The sequence below is a fragment of the Telopea speciosissima genome, chromosome 1 (assembly GCF_018873765.1).
Source record: "Telopea speciosissima isolate NSW1024214 ecotype Mountain lineage chromosome 1, Tspe_v1, whole genome shotgun sequence".
NCBI classification, from domain to species: Eukaryota; Viridiplantae; Streptophyta; class Magnoliopsida; order Proteales; family Proteaceae; genus Telopea; species Telopea speciosissima.
The window spans coordinates 55,398,567-55,420,228 of record NC_057916.1 but is presented as its reverse complement, the minus strand read 5'-3'; the positions used below and the strand labels follow the sequence as shown (position 1 = coordinate 55,420,228).

General features: G+C 41.4%; 1 protein-coding gene across 1 annotated transcript in view; it reads right to left on the bottom strand.

Annotated features, from left to right (window-relative positions):
* Positions 1-21,662, bottom strand: part of LOC122642561 (external alternative NAD(P)H-ubiquinone oxidoreductase B1, mitochondrial-like) — a 121,208-nt gene that overhangs the window by 2,698 nt on the left and 96,848 nt on the right. Inside the window, exons 7-8 of the mRNA XM_043836076.1 lie at positions 486-749; positions 241-362 (exon numbers count right to left, since the gene is read on the bottom strand). Of these exons, the coding sequence (XP_043692011.1) occupies positions 241-362; positions 486-749 (386 nt within the window). The remainder of the gene's footprint in view (positions 1-240; positions 363-485; positions 750-21,662) is intronic.

Below are 21,662 nucleotides of genomic sequence, written 5' to 3'. Positions count from 1 at the left end.
ATTGATGTAAAACAGTAATTTTGAAGTGGAAAACAATTTTAATCTGAAAATAGATTTTTTTCATAGGGTAGGTATCTCAGTGGAAACGAAAAGAATCTTTTTTAGTAAAAACTTAATGATTACCATAAGAACTGTTGATTTCACTTCTTGATTATCACTCAATTCACTTCTAATTAAATGGACCCTCAGAAACCATAAAATGAAGATTCATGGAAGAGAATCACAAAGTAAATATCATACTGAAAAGGACGAAACTGATGACGACCAGATTCTCCGAAGTGAAGTGGGCCTTCTGGGTTAACTTCACACTCCTTTATGCGGTTTAAGCACCTCGCAAGATAGGCGCCTTGTTGAGCCGCAACCTATATTGTCAGAAGATTTAAAGGTTATTTTCTTTTCTATTTTACTCTTCACAAGCTCTTGAAAATTTTAAAAAATAAAAATAAAAAAGAACAAGATCTCACGGGAAAATGAAAGACAATCACCTGAGCAGTTGCTGGAAGACTCTTCATCTGCGCATCTACATGAGAGAGTGCTGATTTGAAGCCTTCAATATCCACTTCCTTCCTATTGCGGCCTTGGGAATCCTTCAAGAGATCAGCCACATTACGCAGATGCCTGCTCTGTAAATAGAGATCCACTTGGGGGTATCTTACAATGATGTCATCAATTACATCTTGGAACTCTTCAACAGTTAAGGTACCAGAATTGTCTCTGTCCGCATCTTTAAATATCATTGAGATATCTTCCTAGAGAAAGAATGATATTAAATAAAATGCATTAATGCATATTAGATGCTACAAAAAGAATTGAATAAAACTTTTTTCTTTTGTTGACTTCTTGTGGTTGGCAGCATTTAAAAAAACGCTTTATTAAAGAGGAGGATAATAGGAGATCGGGAATACAGGGGAGGGAAGCTCACCTAAAAAAAATTACAAGGGAGGGAACAACCCGAACACACCCCTACTGTGGCAGCTAGCTGAAATAACCTACAACTTCCCCTCCAATTACAACTACTGTACTGCAGATATAGGATTTTGCATATGTCAATCCGTTTATAAAATTTACAGACATTTTGACATGTATATGTAATGTTACAGAGTCCCAACAAGTTTTTGTATGGTATTGGTAAAGAAGAAACCTATAGAGGGATTCTTCTCACGAATACCATATATTGTTGTTACAGGGAGAGTCACTAGGTTGTCCTTGGGGACCAGCGGAACTGATGTTCAAACTCTACAACATATGACGGCCATGTCATCCTCTGCATGAAGAATCTCTCAAAGTCCATCACAGCAACAAGTGGAATCATCAACATATGCAAGATAACTGATGTAGATTCTGGCCAGAGGAAGGGACAAAAGACCAAGCCCCTCTTCAGGCCAGAGATGGACCAGCTCGAGCCCGCCCAGCAGGGCCAACTCGAGCCAGCTAGGCAGGGGTCTATTTTACCCCACAAATGTGGTGAGGGTCCCCCTTGACCAGTCAAAGATGCTCCACGATTTGCTAGGATCCTCCTTTGACTAGTCTGCTAGATTTGGTGCACTTGAGTAGTTTCCATATTTATTAGTTTCTAATTTGTGGCTGAATTATAAAGCCAAGTAGTTTTAATTAACTTCTAATTAGTTAGGATTTAGTAGTTTCTATTTTACTGAGTTTTTATTTTAGATTAGTTTTATTCTTGGGAAGTTTCTATTCTATTGTAAGCTTGCCTAAGCTATTAAAAGGCATCACATCTTAATGAAAAGACAGAATTTAGAGAAAAAGAATCTTCAGGCCAATCTAGCCATCGAGTATGGGAGTTTCCCCTGTGCTGCAACAGCTGAGATAGCTGTGGGTGAAAGAGCCAGGCTGAGAGAGTCATTCCCCCTACCCCCTACCTTCTATTTTCTATCTCCTCCACCTCCTCTGTCTCTCCATGGATCTCTGAGTGCTGCTCTGCTATTGTGACTGCTTCAACCATTGAAGAGGATACTCGAGTGCTACTGTTTCTGCTCCAGTGTTGTTGCTGCTGCTGTTCTTCAGTAAGGAGGATCGAACCACCTTGTTGCTGGCCTGTTGCTGCCCCTGCTTCCAGCCTCAATCGAACCACCATATCTTGAAGACCTGCACTCTGTTTCCAGCAGGGTTTTGAGGGTTGAATCACACCTACAGGAGGCCTACTCGATCCCAGTTTGAGCCCATTTTGTGGGCAGGTCTGCTCTACAGCCTAAACCTTCTAATTTAATCACTAACTCAGATCTCTTCAACCATTCACCAGAACTGACTCCAAATTGCAGCAGAGTTTCATCTCCTAGGGACCTCCACTAGATTTACACTCCACTCCATTCCAGAGTCTGAAACTTCCATATTCCACTTACTTTCTATTTTCATTCTCACCTTCCTATTTTCAATTCTAACCATCAGAATTGACCCAAAGTTGCAGACCAGGCTTCATTCACGAAGCCTGACACTCGGCTACTGCTGGAAGCCCAGAACAGCATTGTTTTGGAAGGTTTCTTCAACCTTCTATTTTGGTAATCCTTGATAAATCTCTACATCAGACCATCGGAATTGAACCAACTTTGGAGACAAGCTTCCCCCTATTGTTCTCTACACTCGATCCAAGTGTGGTGACCATCACTTGGCTGGTTTGATCATAAACCCTACGTTTCTAATTCTGGTTCTGTTATTTATTTGAATTTTTGTGGGTTTTTGAAACTGGTATTCCAGTCTTACATTAATAACCTACGGTATAGATAACCAGACTGTGAAGGTGCATATGTCGACCCACTGTAACTGCTTGGTATAGCAGACATATATGGTTGGGAGACTGGTATGAGAAGAAGCTCTCCTCAAACATCCCATCATATGCACAGTTACCCAACCAATGCCACTACAGGAGTACAGGGCCATACTACTGGAAAATGTTAGATATTATAGGGAAAGCTGGCCCAGATACTGCAGAGAACGCTGACCCAAGAGTGTAGGGGCCTATTGCGTGTGAGCTGATGAATATATATATTTTTTTGGTGAAGAAAAGGACTTTACTCATTAAACATAATACTTACATTTGCAGTGAGATCATCAGAAGGGGAGTTGTGAAGTCTAGCATATCTTGAAATCCTGTCTACTGGTTCATTGTAAAGCCTAGGTTGTTTTACAGACCAAAAGGATGCAATTAATTGGGAAATGTCAAATAACCACGTGTAGAGCTGATATGGCCACGGATGATCTGCCGAGCACTTGAGCCAGTCCCTGACCTCTTGAGAGTTGGTCCATACAGTTACTTCTTTACAGTCCAATGGAAGTGATTTTTGGAGCCCTGCTTGGAGTCCTCGCAGCTCCGCCTCTTATGCTGACCCTACAACACCAAAATTCATAGAGGAAGCATACAACTGTTTGTTATGAATGAGCAAAAAACCCCATCCGCCATGGGAATTCAAATGACAGAAACTGCCATCTGTTATAAGAATACATTTGTCCTCCGTTCCCAATTCTAAGTAGAATGATTTTGGCAGCGATGTGATAGGGGTTGATGGTGGGGATAAAGGGCCCTGGGGCATAGGTGGGAAGAGATGTAGATCATAAATCCATCTCATGACATTACGCATGATGGTGTGTGGATTGAAAGGTTGTTTTTCAAAGATCATTTGGTTCCTGTGAATCCAAAAAACGGTGATGCATACAATGGTTAGGATGTAGGTTCCATCATGGCTAGATGTAATGCCTTTGGTTATTAGGGTATGTATTGCTTCCATAGCTGTGCTACCTGTTATATTCTCAGTACGTAGGCCAAGGGTACAATACAAAGAGGGCTTGAAACTGTTGGGGGCTGACTACAATGTGTCTCAGTGTCTGTGATGTATGATGGCAGGACTGGACCCACTAAATAGTCTATCATTAGCTTCATGGTTCATTGTGACGGTAGGACTATGTTTCTAAAATTAGTGGATGCATCCGAAAATAGAAGGATGCAACTTATATCTACAAGTTGTTGTGTTTCAGGAAGTGGGGGTAGGGAATATTGTCTAAGTGGTGACGAACAACAGCAGCAACTTCAAAAGGCTGGAGAGACGGATGAAGAATAGCAAGTAAGGCCTACTTTGGACTCCATGTGCAGCCCACTGCATCAACCTCATGCTGAAGGACGTGGAGAAGAGGTCCATGATACAAATGAAGTTGAGAGTGTAAGACAAGTGACTACATTTGTATAAAAACATGGATACGCCCTACAATTCTTGAGGAGCAAGTGTGGTGAGGATTTGATGAGACCCAGCAGTCAAATCTTCTAATGGATCGATTCTAGTGAGATATCAAAGGGTTAACAGCTAGGAGTAAGAGAAGAAGAAGAAGAGAAGAAGAGAAGAGAAGAGGAGAAGAGAGAATGGGAGAATAATCGGTTATGTGTGTTGAGTGATTCTTAACACACATATTCACTTCATTAATCATTTCTAAGAATTACATAGACCTCCCTAGGGAGGTAAATAGAAATAAGAAGAAATAACAGAAATACAACTTAGCCATGTCTAATAATAAAACAATGGCAGAACAACCCTTATACAACCATTCTAATAACTCTTAACACTCCCCTCTCAAGCTGGAGCATATATATCAATCATGCCCAGCTTGTTACAAATATACTCTATCCTCCCATTACCCAATGACTTAGTAAATACATCTGCAAGCTGCTCTCTAGTTCTGATATGGCTTGGAAGAATCACTCCACTCTGCATCTTTTCCCGAACGAAATGGCAATCAATTTCAATGTGTTTCGCCCTCTCATGGAACACAGGATTGAAAGCAATATGAATTTATGCCTGATTATCACACCATAATTGCATGGGAGTTGGAACCTTGAACCCCAACTCAGACAATAGCTGTTGTATCCACATTAATTCACATGTTACTTGTGCCATAGCTCTGTATTCTGACTCAGCACTGGAACGAGCCACAACACTCTGCTTCTTGCTCTTCCATGAAACCAGATTTCCTCCAATAAATGTGCAGTACCCAGTAGTCGACCTCATGTCAGTTGGAGATCCTGCCCAATCAGCATCTGAAAACCCTTCAACTCTACTATGTCCATGATCTTGATACACAATTCCTCTACTTGGAGCCTTTTTGAGATACCTTAAAATGCGTACAACTGCATCCCAATGAGATGTCCGAGGAGAGGAAAGGAATTGACTCACCAGGCACCACACTCACTGGAAAAGCAATGTCAGGTCGAGTAACAGTTAAGTAATTCAGCTTACCCACCAATCTTCTATATTTCTTAGGATCATCAAGAGCATCTCCCCCTTCAGCAACAAGTTTCACATTCTGGTCCATGGGTGAGTCAATAGGCTTAGACCCGAGCATACCTGTCTCAGTAAGTAAGTCCAACACATACTTTCGCTTTGATAGAAAAACTCCTTTTTCGAGACTGTGCCACTTCAATTCCCAAAAAATATTTTAACTTCCCCAAGTCTTTGGTCTGAAATTTCTATTGAAGGTATGACTTCAACTCTGCTATACCAACTGAATCATCACCAGTGATGATAATATCATCAACGTACATAATCAGAAAAATCCTCCCTGCATCCGACTGTTTATAAAAGAACGAGTGATCACTTCCACACCTGGACATACCAAAGGCCAGAACAACTTCAGTAAATCTGCCAAACCATGCACGAGGAGACTGTTTCAGCCCGTACAATGATTTTTTTAATCTACACACCATTCCAGACTCCCCCTGGGCAACAAACCCTGGTGGTTGCTCCATATAAACCTCCTCCTGTAGAGTCCCATGTAAGAACGCATTCTTAACATCAAGCTGGAATAAAGGCCAATGATATGTGGCTGCAAGTGATATCAGAATACGAACAGAAGCAAGTTTGGCCACCGGGGAAAAGGTATCTAAGTAGTCTTTACCATACACCTGTGCATAACCCCTAGCTACAAGTCTCGCCTTCAAACGAGCAAGAGAGCCATCAGGAGTAACCTTCACTGCATATACCCATCGACAACCGATGGTAGTTTTCCCTTGGGGCAGCGGTACAATATCCCCAGTACCATTCACCTTTAATGCCAATAACTCTTCCTCCATAGCTGTCCTCCAGCCAGGATTAGATAATGCCTCTGTCACAGACTTAGGAAGGGGGACGGCCTCAACAGTAGATAAAAAGGAACGAAATGGAGAAGACAAAGAAGAATAAGAAACAAATCTAGAAATAGGATGTTGAGTACAGCTACGGGTACCTTTTCGTTTAGCAATCGGAATGTCAAGGTCATAAACAATAGGTTCAACTGAAGGGGTAGCCGTGGTAGGACCTCAGTTGAACCTGGACAGTCTAAGTTGGATCCTAAAGCCATTAAGTGTATGTTTCTTAGTTATTCTCGTACCCAAAAGGGGTATCGCTGTTTTTCTCCATCCTTGCGGAAATATTTTATTACAGTTGATGTCTCCTTCAAATCCATGCCATATCATGCTGACCCAGTAAATGTCTCTGAGTTGGATGATGATTTCCCGGTGTATGTTATTCAAACTCCTGCTCCAACACCACCAGCTCCTGCACAGGGATTGCCGCCAACCAAGGTTTATGTTGATTTCACCTCGCAAAAAGGATGAAGGCATACGATTAATAAGGTAGCATACAGTTAGTACGGCATCAGCCCAAAAATGTTTGGGAATCTTCATTTCAAACAACAGTGAACGAGTTACCTCCATTAGGTGACGATTTTTCCTTTCTGCCACACCGTTTTGCTGTGGTGTGTCAGAACAAGAAGACTGGTGAACCATACCATGCTATACCATAAATGTGGAAAAGGGAGCAGAAAAGTACTCTTTGGCATTATCACTACGAAGAATTTTCACAGTCACACCAAACTGAGTTCGAATTTCAGAAACAAACGCACAAAAGATAGAAAATAATTCAGATCTATTTTTCATTAAATATAACCAAGTCATTCTTGAATAGTCATCAACAAATGTAACAAAGTATTTAAAACCCAAATGTGATACGACAGGACACGGACCCCACACATCAGAATGAACCAAAGAAAAAGGAGAAACAGAATGCTTATTGACTAGAGGGGGATAAGTCACACGGTGGAGTTTCCCAAACTGACATGACTCACACTCAAGACTAGAAAGAAAACGAAAACTAGGATCTAACTTCTTAAGGCTTTCCAAGGACGGATGACCTAGTCGACAATGAATTTGATGATGTGAAGCAACACTGGAACAAGTAACAGACTGAGAGCCATCAAGTAGATACAGCCCCCTTGACTCACGTCCTCTACCAATCGTCTTCATTGTAGCAAGATCCTAAAAAACACAAGAATCGGGATAAAATGTCACCGAACAGTTAAAAGTATTGGTTAATTTGCTTACTGACATAAGATTAAATGAAAAATTCTGAAGGTAGAGAATGGTAGACAGGGACAATGAAGAGTTGGGATGAACAATACCAGCGCCCTTAACCTTGGCTAAAGATCCATCGGCTAAGGTTACACTGGATGATGATGGAGACAAAGAGAAAAAGATACCTGACATTCCTGACATGTGGTCCGATGCCCCTGAATCAATGATCCAGGGACTAGAAGCAGCAAAAAGGCATGCAGTGGCATTACCTGTCTCAACCAAAGTAGCAGTGGAAGAACTTGGCTATGAAATCTGAACCTGGCTGTACCGTGCATACTCTTCGTCAGACATAACAATCACCTTACCCTCAGAAGGTTGAGACTGAGGGGCTGAATCACTACTACCAGCAGAATTAGCAAATTGTTGCTGTCCAGGCTTCCCATGAAGCTTCCAACAAAATCTCTGAATATGGCCAAGTTGACCACAATGGTGACATGTCCGGACAGCAGCCGATCCATCAGGAGAGGCATTAGACTGCCCATAACCTTGGCTGTTACCTGGCTGAAATGAACCACGTGTTGTACCACGACCACCTCTACAACCAGCCCCACGTCCACAACTTCCCCCACGGTAACTACCATCTCCATGGGCAAGGATTTAAGTATCGGTATCGGGTATCGTATCGGTCGGGCGATTTTAAGAGACGTATCGTATCGTATCGGAGATACGTATCAACTGGTGCAGAAACGCATGACAATGATCAAAATACACATGGAAATACACTTTTGGACAATAAAAACAATATAAACAAGCAATTTGTGTGGGCTGTTAGATGCAGCAAAAAAAACCTACCTTTCCCTTCAAGAACACCTTTTGATTTCGAATGTGGGCTGTTAGATGCAGCAAATGATGAGATTTCACCTCCTTTAGGATCGTTTTTGGCAAAGGAATCAAAGCCCTCAACAAATCTTTGGCAAAAACCAAGTTTAAAGATGTTTTTTGATGGGTTTCTCAAAGCTGGAACTGTTTTTTTTCCGCCAGCCTGCTCCTGCTCGAGTTTTCTGTTCTGAGAAGACTTGGGCCCATGTGGTTTTTAAGTTGCCGATACGTATCGAGACGTCTCAGTATGTATCGATATGTATCTCGGTATGTATCGATATGTATCGGTCGATACATATCGATACATACCGAGACGTCTCGATACGTATCGTTATTTCAAAAATAATAAAATAATGGTTTAAATCATGTCTCGTCTGTATCGATATGTATCGACCGTATCGTATCGTATCGATATGTATCGGTCGATACATACAGATACATTCGAGACATTTACATTTTAAAAAAAAAAGATACGTCTCGACCTGTCTCGTCTCAGCCACGACCGATACCGAGACGTATCGGCCGAGACGATACGATACGCTCCGATACTTAATTCCTTGTCCATGGGTACCTCCACTAGCTCCAGTTTGTGAAACCAAAGCTGAACTATCAACTACTAGTGTGGAGTCACGAGAACTCTCACGAGATACTCGAAGAACACGAGCAAATGTATTTGTGAGTGAGGCAATATTTTCACTACCAAGGATTTGTGATCGGACAGATTCATACTCCTGCCCAAGTCCTCTCAAAAAACCCATAACAGCCAATTGCTCTCTTTGGACTTGCATCTGCTTCACATCTGAAGAAATAGGAAGAAGGGCATTCAATTCTTCATACATTCGCTTAAAGTCAGCGAAATATTGGGTGATAGAACGCCCCTTTCTCTCAGTTCTGTAAAACTCCTGTGATAATTCATAAATCCTTGACAAATTATTTTGACCAGAGTAAAGAACTCCCAAGTAGTCCCATAAATCTTTCACAGTGTCAATATGAGTATCCAAATCCACAACATGATTCTCCATCGAGTTCAACATCTGTCCAAGAATTCTGGCATCAACAGTCTCCCAAGTTGAATCATCTGCTGGTTTGGGTCCTGTCAAGTGTAGCTGCTGATTTAGCCCAATCAAAAGAAGCTTCACAATTTTCTTCCATTGCTGAAAATTTGTAATACCCTCAAGTTTCTTCTCTGTGATTCGATTGGAAGAAGAGGACACCACCTCAGTAACCACTGCACTACTTTTATCTTCATTACCCGTGTTGTCTTTTCACAATAAAATTTCAGGAATCAACAAACACTAACACAACTTCAATAGATGGTGCCACCAATCGAATCAATCAAACACCAAACACAACTTCAATAAGTATTCCCACCAATCAAATCAACAAACTTCATCCACGGCTTCTGCTCCAATAGGTACTGCCATCAATCAAATCCACAAGCATCACCCACGGCTTCAAGAATTGCTGCTCAAACATCAATCAAGCCTCCCAAAAACATCAGTCCAGCAATATGGCACTCAATTGCCACTCAACCAACTACAAACATCACCATGAATAAATCAAAATCTGCTTTTAATTATGAAATAGCAGATTTACATTCTAGACACCCAAACAGCAATCAACAAACACCCAAAAATAATCGCAGGGGTGAAAAATCACCCCCCTTCTAAGACCATGAGCCTCTGGTGGTGTTAACCAAATATCGTGGAAGAGAAAAGGACAGAAAATAAAAGACAAAAAGGAGAAGGACTTGCGCAGATTATACCAGGCCTAGGAATGAGGCTCTGATACCATGATATCTGTGAAAATCAGAGAAGAGAAGAGGAAGAGAAGGAAGAGAGGGAGAAAAGGAGAGAGGAGAGTTGCAGCCATAAGATTTCGGTATATTCAATAGAAGAGCCAAACGGATATATAATACATGGGTTTAGGGTAAAGGTAAAAAGACAAAAAAGGGCCTCATAATGGGGTTTAAGGAATCTCGTGATTAGCGCCTGGCGCTAATCACGAGATCCTGTTTGAACCCCATGACAAGCACTCTAACAAGTTTCAAAACTCAAGTCTTGAAGTAGTCTCTTTAGCCATATAAGCTCACACACTCCATGAGCCATGGCCCTAAGCTTAGCCTCTGTACTAGATCGAGCTACAATTGGTTGTTTCTTGCTCCTCTAGGTAACTAGATTACCACCCACAAAGGTACAATACCCAGAAGTAGATCTCCTGTCAGAGACTGAACCAGCCCAATCAGCATCTGTGTAGCCTTCAATCTGCAAATGGTCATGCCTGAAAAATAGAAGACCTTTTCCTGGACAGGATTTCAAGTATCTAATGATGCGATACACCGCATCTAGATGTCTACTCCTGGGAACATGCATAAACTAACTCACTACTCCAACTGCATAAGAGATGTCTGGTCGAGTCAAGGAGGGATAGATTAGTTTCCTAACTAATCTTTAGTACTTGCTGGCATCTATAAGAGAAGAACCACATTCATCACCAAGCTTATGATTCGGATCAATGGGGGAAGTTGCTGGTTTGCACCCTATTATGCCTGTCTCTTTCAGAAGATCCAGGACAAATTTCCTTTGGCAGATTTTGATTCCTTTCCTTGACCTAGATACTTCAATACCCAAGAAATATTTCAAGAGTCCAAGGTCTTTGATCTCAAACTGTTTAGCAAGATAAGACTTCAATCTGTTTATCTCAGTTACCACAATGTCATCAACATAGACAATGAGAGCTGTAACTGTACCATTACCTCTTCTGATAAACAAGGTGTGGTCAGCTTGACTCTGATAATACCCATTCTTTAAGATGGCTAGTCTAAATTTCTCAAACCAGGCCAAAGGAGACTGTTTGAGGCCATAGAGAGCTTTCTTCAAGAGACACACTTTCCCTTCAGCTGAGGGATACTTAAAACCAAGTGGAGGCTATATGTACACTTCTTCTACTAAATCTCCATGAAGAAATGCATTCTTTACATCTAATTGGAACATTGGCCAATCTTTATTGGCTGCCACTGAAAGAAAAACCCTGATTGAGTTATGCTTGGCTACAGGGGCAAAAGTCTCCTGGTAGTCAATGCCATACACTTGACTATACCCTTTTACAACAAGCCTAGCTTTGTATCTTTCCACTGTACCATCAGATCTATACTTGATGGTATAAACCCATCTGCATCCAACTGGAGTTCTCCCCCTGGGAAGATCAACTAGTGTCCAAATATTGTTCTTTTCCAGAGCCATCATTTCCTCAGACATTGCTTGCATCCATTTTGGATCGGATAAGGCCTCTGTGACAGTTTTGGGAAGGGAAGAAGACTCAAGGGCAGTGGAAAAAAAAAAACCTGTAGGAGAAATAGAGTCATAGGAAACAAATTGGGCTATGGGGTTAGTACAGGCTCTCTTCCCCTTTCTCATAGCAATGGAAAGATCTAATTCAGAAGGAGAAGTATTACCTGACTGAGGGGGATGAGACTGAGGATGTGGATCCAAAGAGGGGTTTTGGCAGGGTTGCTTTCCCTTCAATGCATACCAGGGTTGCTTTCCTTTTCCCTTCAACAAGCATTTACCTCTTGTGAATACAACATCTATGAACCTTATTCCCTTGTATTCTGTTTTTGTACTAGCATCACCACCACTACTAGCATCAATATCAACAACACCATCAGCATCAACAACATCCACTTCTTTGTATTTTCCAATATCAAATAGGAATGGGGAAGTGGAGGTAGGCAAGGGAGATAGAAAAAGAATGACATCAGCATCCTGTTCACTTCTAGTACTCTCCCCCCTGAAGAGGATGCTGAGGAGAAGAAAAGTAAGGAATAGACTCAAAGAAGGTGACATCTTTGGAGAGAAGTCGCATTTGGGAAGGGGGATGGTAGTACTTATACCATTTGGTTGAATCAGAGTAGCCCAAGAAGATGCACTTGAGAGCTTTGGGATCAAGTTTGGTGCGAGCTGATTTGTTGACATGAACAAAACAAACACAACCAAAGATTTTTTGAGGCAAGGAGAAGACTGAGGATTGAGGAGAAAGAAGAGCCAGGGGAGATTTGAAGCCAAGGAGTGGAGTTGGCATCCGGTTAATAAGAAAGGCAGCGGTAAGAAGTGCATTAGACCAAAAAGTCTTAGGCATATGCATACCAAAGAGGAGACCCCTAGTGATTTCCAACAAGTGGCAGTTTTTTCTCTCACCCACCCCATTTTGTTGAGGAGTGTCAACACATGCCAATTGATGGATGATGCCATTATCAGTAAAGAACTGTTGGAGCCCCTCATACATGTACTCACCCCCCTTATCAGACCTAACAATTTGGATTCGAGTACCAAACTGAGTATGGATAAGTTGATAAAAATCCTTGAAAGCATCACAAACATCACTCTTCTGTTTAAAAAAAACAGTCCAAGTGGACCTAGAATAGTCATCCACAAATGAGACAAAGTAACAAAATCTAGACAAAGAAGTGGTAGGAGAAGGCCCCCAAACATCAGTATGAACAAGAGAAAAATGTGCAGTAGATCTATTACCATGATAAGTATAAGATGTGTGACAATGTTTAGCAAAAATACAAGATTCACACTGAAAAACATAAGAAGAAGGAAAAGAAGTAAATAAGTGGGGTAACTGTCTCCTCATAACAGCAAAAGAGGGATGACCTAAACGTTGATGCCAAAACATTACAGAGTCCAAAGTACTACGGTCACTCCGACCATAAACATAAGCTGCAGCAGCAAATTGATCAGGTAACCATGGTTCAAGAAGGTAGAGTCCCCCTTTTACAGTCCCACTGTCAATAACCTTCTTTGTCTCCAAATCCTGAAAAAGACAATAAGAAGGAAAGAAGGTGACACAACAATTTAAGGATTTGGTCAGATGACTCACTAATTATAGGTTAGTAGCAAAATCAGGAACATGAAGGACAGACTCAAGGGAAATAGAAGGAGTAACTCTCACATTACCCTTACTAGAGACAGAAGAAAGGGAACCATCAGCAACCCTTACCTTGTCCCGGCTAGAGCAAATGGAGTAGGAATCATAATACTAAGACATACCAGTCATGTGATCAGAGGCTCCAGAGTCAATAATCCAGGTGGGTGCAATAAAAGGAGTAAACGAGACCTACAGAGCTGAGGCAGAAGTTGCTGACCCTCCAGAGGTAGAACTAGTAGCTGACCCTCCAAGGTGAGACATCAGCCAGCGAAGGGCTGCAATATCATCCTGTGAAATGGAATCAGAAGCAGGCTGGGGTCCAGATGTCTCAGACTCAGAAGTCACAAAGTGAGCCCTAGCTCCCCCTCGCTTGCCTCCACGGGCACTAGATGAACCACCACGCATACTAGGGGGCTGCCCATGAAGATCCCAACACCTGTCCTTGGTGTGTCCCAGCTTTCCATAGTGATCACATTTAACTTTCTCTCGGTGATCTCCACGATTTGGCCCTTGGCCTTTCCCCCCACTTTTCCAGTCTCTGTGGGAACTAGAAACAAGAGCAGATCTCTCTGTTGATGGTGCAATATCCATAGTTGTTCTCCTGGTTTCCTCACTTTGCAAGTAGCTACATACTTCATCCAAGGATGGAAAGGGAGACCTCCCTATGATCTACAGACGAATGGGCTCATACTCTGGATTAAGCCCACCAAGTAGAGAAAAAATCCTTTCAACTTCTTGATTCTTGTAAACCTTGGCTTCATCCTTAGAGTTGGACAATCAAAGATACCTGTAGTGATCATATTCCTGCCACAGGCTGACAACAGTGTTGTAGTAGTCAGAGATGCTCCTATCACCCTGTTTTATATTGGTGACCTTTTGCTGGATTTGGTACACCTTTGCATAGTCACCAACTCGATCAAAGGTCCGGGCAACACTGTCCCACATCTCCTTAGCAATTTCCTTGTCTATAAACCTCCTACTAATTTCTGGTTTCATGGAGAAAACCAACCATGTCATAACTGTGGAGTTCTCAATCTCCCACTTCAGATATCCTGGGATTAGTAATGGCAGGCTCCTTAATAGAGCAAGTAATATACCCCAACTTTCCCCTACTTCGTAGAGACATCTTCACAGAATAGGACCAATCCAAGTAGTTGATATTATCCAATTTCACAACAGAGATTTGGGTATTGGGGTTATCAAAGGAAGCCATCATTTGGGAACCAGTACTCAGGCTGCTAGCTGTAGTTGGTCCACTGACCTCAAAATCTTGCCCAGACATAGTAGACACAATATGTAGACACTTCAACAGTCAAACTAGTGTGCTGCTCAACTGGGAAGTACACTCAACCCAAATAAAAGAGGTAAACCAGTACACAAATGGTTCTAAATCAACCAAATCAACTAGGCTAGGACAAAGCCTAAAAGACAGCAGGCATACAGAGAGCAAAAAACTTGCATAACCCAAACCAAATCCTTCTAACACCGAAGGAACTTGAGTTCATAACACCCAACAAGTGGAACAAGGTGTAAACATTCCATTCTCAACAACAAACAACCATCCAATGCATCAATCTTCAAAACAAAGAGTGAAACAAGGAGCAGAAACAGAGCAGCTGATACCTGTACAGCAGCAAAAAAGAGAGAACTACTCTCCAATCTTCCTCGTTCAAGGACCAGGCTTTTAGGGCTTCAAACAAGCCTGGTTTCGAGGCAAATCAGTCTGCCAAAGACAGAATCGAAGTTCAAACAACCCATGGCTGGCGGAAAAAACTGGGTTATCTTCAAGGTCTTCACAGCAGCTTTCAGCCAAGCAGCACTCCTCTTAACAACCAAGAGGTTAGGGGTCTGATAGAGGACTTCTAGGCGATTCAAATGTACTAGGTCTCATTCACAAAGATGGAGGGATGAAGGATAATCGAACAGAACACTCCACAAGCTGGTGGTAGCTAGGTATGCATCTTCCCAAGCTTCAATCCACTTCAGCAGCTCCTAACATCACTCCATATGGATTTGGTTTGAAGAATACGACTCCAAAGAATGTAATATGTGTAGTATTTCACATAGTACAGCCTCTAATGGAACCCTTTACCTTTCTAGGGTTCCAAAGAGAGGTGAAGACAGCAAAAAAGTTCAATCAACTCTCAAACCAGATTTTCTAGCTCTGATACCAAGTTTAATCTTCTAATGGGTCGATTCTAGTGAGATATCAAAGGGTTAACAGCTAGGAGTAAGAGAAGAAGAAGAAGAAGAGAAGAAGAGAAGAGAAGAGGAGAAGAGGAGAAGAGGAGAAGAGGAGAAGAGAGAATGGGAGAATAATCGGTTATGTGTGTTGAGTGATTCTCAACACATATTCACTTCATTAATCATTTCTAAGAATTACAGACCTCCCTAGTGAGGTAAATAGAAATAAGAAGAAATAACAGAAATACAACTTAGCCATGTCTCATAATAAGACAATGACAGAACAACCCTTATACAACCATTCTAATAATTGTAACACTAGCATCTCTTAATTCGCCATAAACGACATCGCACTGAAGAGCTTCAAAACAAAGATTGATGGTCTAAGGTCGATGTTTGCTTCAAACGAGTGATTTAATTGGAAGGAGTCGGATTGTTCAAGAGGTAGAGTTACCCAGTCAACCATGTCTAATGACACATTCTGGCAGGAACTGAAGAGGGTCATTATGATACTGCAGCCAGTGGTAAAGATGTTGAGGATGGTTGGCTCAGAGAAGAAGCCTACCTTGCCACACTTATATGTTGCCTTGGAGATGATGGAGCACATGAAGGCAGCGGTACCATGTGGTAGCAGATAATACCTAACTATCATATAAGACCACTGGAAGAAGATGCTTATGCATCAAGTTCGCAAGGTTGCTGAGGTTATTTCTCTTACTGTACTTAAGTCATATTACAGTACCTTTAGATCCTCGAACCTCAGTAATTATTGAAAACTTGTTTCAATCATTTCCAGCCTATTATTTCAATCCAAGTACCAATACAAGCATAGACTTGGGATGAATCAAAACCTAATAGATGCAATGGAAGAGGTGGTGGCACAATCTGGAGCCAAAACCAGATATTCAATTCCAATGCAACATTGAGGTAAGACGTACTTTCTTCAGCAGTTAGCAATGAATCTAACTATAAATTTCTATTGATGCTAACAATAGCAATCATTGAAATGGATATAGATAAAAAAGTTCAGAGATGCCACCAGAACTTTTGGTTGTGTAGCTGGAAGGTCTGGTTGGGAGACTACTCCTAGTAAGTCCATCACCTAAGTTTCTTAGTTCAATAAATGTATGTACCAAGTACCATCACTTAACAAGAATAATCTTAATGCTTTAATGCAGGTGAATGGTGGGTCCTATATGGCAGAGACACCTAACCTGAAGAAGATGGTATTGAAGGAGTTCTTATAGACATATTCTGCCTTCACATTCAAGTGTAATTGGAGTACATTCAACCTTATCTACTCCAAAAGGTAGAACTGATTAGGTCACAAACGACTTCAGAAGTTGGTGTATGTGCACTACTGTTTATACCCTATTTTCGGTCTATTTCGGTCAATCAAAAAATAGACCGAAATCTATTTCCGTTGAGACTAACTTGTTAGTCAGTGACTGATAAAACAATCATTAAAAGGTCAATGACCGAAAACGACCAGTGACCGAAAACGGTCAAAGATTGATGGACTGACAATGACGGATTAACGGTCACCAGGGTGGTTATTGTCACACCCCGGCCCGGTTCATAAGGGCCAAGTGTGACTGGATGTCTCTGACATCCAACCAATCCCCCAAGGATCGCAGGTGCAGTACTCCATTTACAAACATATTTCACAAATACAGTAATCAGAGGTAGCGGAAACAATTCAAATAATAGAGATAACATCAGTAATAAGAGAGGTCTAAGTGATATTTTATTTATATAAAGGATAAAGCTTGTGATACAACTATACAGTTCTCAAAAATACCACAAAGTAAAGCTATACAAGAACTATATTATAATTATACTAAAGTGTTATAAACACAAAAGAGTGGGGAAATTGCCTGGATCGAGTACTGTCTCAGGAGAACGCGCAGTCATCGCACGAGCACGAAGCATCGTGCACAACCAGGAGAGGAGTATCAGCTCCATAAGCAATAGGAGAGTCCTGAGAAGGAGGAATCCCCACAGATACACTAGTAGTAACGAGAGTAGCTTCATCTATAAAAAAAAATAAGGATGTCCACGGGGGTGAGCTCTCAAGTGAGCCCAGTAAGGGAATGCATGCATACAAACACAATAATTCATGATGCATGTTCTAGTCTAGCATGTTCCTAACACAGATGCTAAGTCTCATGAGGTTTAAGTACTACTGGTGGTAGATGCTAACCTCGGTCCCGGAACTAACACATCGGTCACCCGAGTGAAACCATTCTACCACGGTGGGGACCCGCGAATTCCGGAACTAACACATCGGACCCCAACAGACCCCCCAAGACCAACCCTGACTGTTTATTCCCACAGCGGAGTACACACGCTAACATGGGACAGAAGATGGCATCCTGGAATTCACCCTTCGGACCTACCACGGGTTGTCCAACACCTCTTCCCCTGTTGGTAAGGGACGTAGTACTGGGTGATGATATACAACCCAGCCCAGTGCAATCTATTCATGATGATACAAGCATGATCAGCTGAATTAGAGTACTGAATTCCACCATCAACAATTCACAATAATAATAACATCAATGCAATGCAATACAATATGCTAATGTGCAATCTAAATCATATGCATTCTAATGCATCAAAACACAAGCTAAGAAACTATATGCATCAGAGTAGTTTCAATGATGCATGCTATGACACTCAGCATAAAAACAAATTAAGATGACAAACACGCCCAAATTAAGTTCAAAGTTCCCTTACCTGAGATCGTCGAAAAACCTAGTCAGATAGAAACCCAAAAGCTCAAGTAATCCTCAAAAAAAATGGAGTAAAACGGTCCTAAATAAACATCAAAACATCATATATCAGTGCGGGTAATAGTCTAGGTCAAACCCTAAGGAATCAGTCCAACAATCACATAAAAAGGGGCAGCCAGATGCAGACTTCCAGGGAGCCGGTCCACCGCCCCTAGGCCTGCAACAGCATCCGGCTGCTTTGCCGAATTTGGGGATTTTGCTCCAATTGCATGGATCCTTGCATGCAAGGATCCAATTTGATGATTTAGACCCAATTTAAGGTGGGTCAATAAAATTTGAGTGTTTCAATTCAATTTCACAAATCAATTTTGGGGATTTGGTCAATTTAACCTAATCTACCATTCTAGGGTTTGTAATCTAAACAATTAAGCTAGGAAATGGGTTGCTATGGGGCTGCTTTCAGGTCACAGCCAAATCTGAACCAAAATTTGGTTCAAAACAGGGTTACATATGCTGGAATTGGTTAAATAAGCTTAGGGAACCAAGCTTTAATGGCTGCTAAAGGTCTAGACTGAAACTAGAGAGTATTTGGAGAAGAAATAGATGGGAGAAGCAGAATTTTCTGAGACTTACCTGATACAGCAGTAAGGATAGAAGTTGCAGCCTTTGATTTTATGCTCCAAGGTCCTTTAATGGAGGTCTCCAAGCTTCCAACTCAACTCCAAGTTCAAAGACTCCAAGGTAAGCCCTCCTTTCCCTTCTTCTTCTTCTCTTTTTCTTGTTCTCTTTCTTGTTCTCCAAGGCTGGAACGTTTTCTCCCTTCTCCTTAGTGAATTTGTGAATAGTGTATAGTACATTAAGTTAGTCATATATATATATTTAGTGGGTTAATTAAGTTATGTTTGATTTTTAAAATAAAATCTATTTTGAGAATTAATTCTAATTTCTGATTTTTTTAAAATTAGTTACTAATTAGTTTATTCTAAGTGTATAATGATGTCACATGACATCAGAGGTAATCTGGGTACGGGTAAATATCGGGAATAGGATTCCCCACTGGGGGAGTGGGTCCCACAAAGGTAAATTTACTAAAATACCCCAACAATTCTAATCGGTCAATACGATACACTATAAATACAATTACATTACACTTACATTGGATTTAATTGATGGAGGAGTTCTACATGCTGTCCAGCCAGTAGATCCGACACAGGTAGCTTAAGTACGGGGTTCCATTGGGGTCCTCTGACTCTAGAAGGGCGACGTAGTTGGCTGTTCGAAATGCCCTTTATAGACGAGTCGCGAGATTAGTCAGAATATCTTAATCGAGACAGCCCAACACTTAGAGACTAACTTGGGCAATGAACCAGAACCTGAAACCACACAGGTCCCAAGAAGTTCAAATTTATTGCGGGTTTCACAGTTATAGCCAATTTCAAATAAGTAAAGTTGTAAAACTACCTGAGAACTACATAAACCATCAAAACTGCAAAGGATGCCTGAGAAATTCAAAACAAAGGAAGGACATCCAACAAATCAATCAAACAAGTCTTTTGTCTTTTATCTTTTATCTTTTATTTTTCTTTTTTAGTAGTGTAATGTAGATTTTCACCCATTATATCAAGTTGCAAGCTTCAACAGTTCGTGGCTGGGAGAGTTATGAAGACTTCAACAAATTTGTTTCTATGTTGTTAGCAATTTGGTCATAGAGTAGTGGTAGTGTAAATACCAAGTTGTAAACCTCATCAGTTTCGGATTTGGCAAGTTATAATGACTTCAACAGATGCGTTCTGTAAAGTAAGTAATTTGATTTCTTCTTCTACTTCTTGGCATTGCAATCTTTGCATTTTTAAAACTCCTTGGATTACCAAGGCACTGGTAGAATCCATCATTGCCTGGAACATGATCTTTATTAGTTTCCTCAGTTTGTAACGGTCTCCAGACTGGAAGGAATTTTGGAGGAAACAATTTTGGCACACTCGGTGGGACACCAGCTAGAATTGAATCTTATTGCCAAGAAGAAGAACTGCCGATGAGGGGAAAATCCCGAATCAGGCACTATAAGGTGCTCAACCAGAGGCAAATCCCGTTGAAAAAGTGAGCACCGAGAGGCCGTAACCCATTTGCAAGGGGGGCACGGTTCACTTATTTGCCTTGCTGCCGGTGTTTTTGGTAGCCAATAGTGTATTTTTCGGCCAAGAACCAGACCTGGTCTCCACCAATCAGGGGCAAGATTTAAAAAAAGTTTTTGTTCGAAACATTTGACTTGGTTCACCATGTTGATCAGTTAGACAATAACTTGCTTGCTTTGAATTAAAGTTTGTCGACCATTATCGGTGGATCATGTTCCAGTCCGTTGCAGGCATTACCACCCGTGACAGCCAAGGTTTTTTTTCTCTCTGGTTTTGCAAAGTTGCCAAAATGACTTGAGTAACCATCTCGGTGGCTGGCAACAGCCTCAACATGGATAACAGTTACGTACAGTTATTGAGTAGTGTCACCATAAACCGTTACTCCAAAATGGTTTCAGCATCAAAACGTGAGGAAGACCCTAACGGTTTCGTCAAAGGAGAGACACAACATCAAAACCCGTTTGGAACGAAGCTTCTCAGACACTAATGGTGTCTTCTGACAATCAATATTCTAATGGACTGATGAGTTTCGAATTCTCCAATGGTGATCTCTATGGTCCACATGTCTCAACTATAATTGATGATGATGAATATGTGGAGTACCCACTTGACAATATAGTGGATATTCCATGCAATTGAATATGGGTGCTGCTAAAGCATGTTCCCATCATTATCGTCATTTTCATCTCATCTCTTTAATAATTTATTGTCTCCTACTTTGAATTTTGGAATCAGAGGCACTAATGGTTGGTTTGTATACCCGGTTGGAGATCGACGACGATGACAGAAACGGCATTGAATTGATTTGCCGACGCCTCGCGCTATCAAATATGTTCCTCGCATGTGGTTTCGTGGATGGTGCTGTCCACTTTATTCGATTTATTGTCCAGTAACCGTTCTCATGATTATCCAAGTTTGAGGATTCATGGCGGTGGTCCAGAAATTATTGGGCTTGTCTTTGGTGGAGATTGTCTTAATCATCCGTCAAACCAGCAACAGACCAAGCTTCCATTTTTCCCTTGTTTTGATTCCTTCGGAGAAGAGAAGATTGCATTCAAAGAAATCTTTTCAGCCCCTGTTGCAGCTATTAGGGATAATTTGTTTAACCTTGTTGCGCCAAAGTACACTCGTCTCAACGAGGGTATCGCCGAAGAGAATGATGGTGTTGGTGACTTCGATCGTCTTGTTTGGAGAGATATTGCAATAGGCAGCCTGTACGCATTATGACATGGCTGTGGGAGCAGCATTGGCACCCCTTGTCCGTGTCCTTATTTTGCTGTTCTTCCCCGTCGCTTGCCCAATTAGTAAACTTCTGGATTGGATATTGGATAAGGGGCATGCTGTCCTTCTATGGAGGGCAAAGCTTTGGACATTTGTGTATCTCTTCAAGAAATGCATGGAGCCCTCAAAGAAATGCCCTAGGAATGCCCAGATGAAGAAAAGCTCATATTTTGCGGGCAATTTCAACTCCAC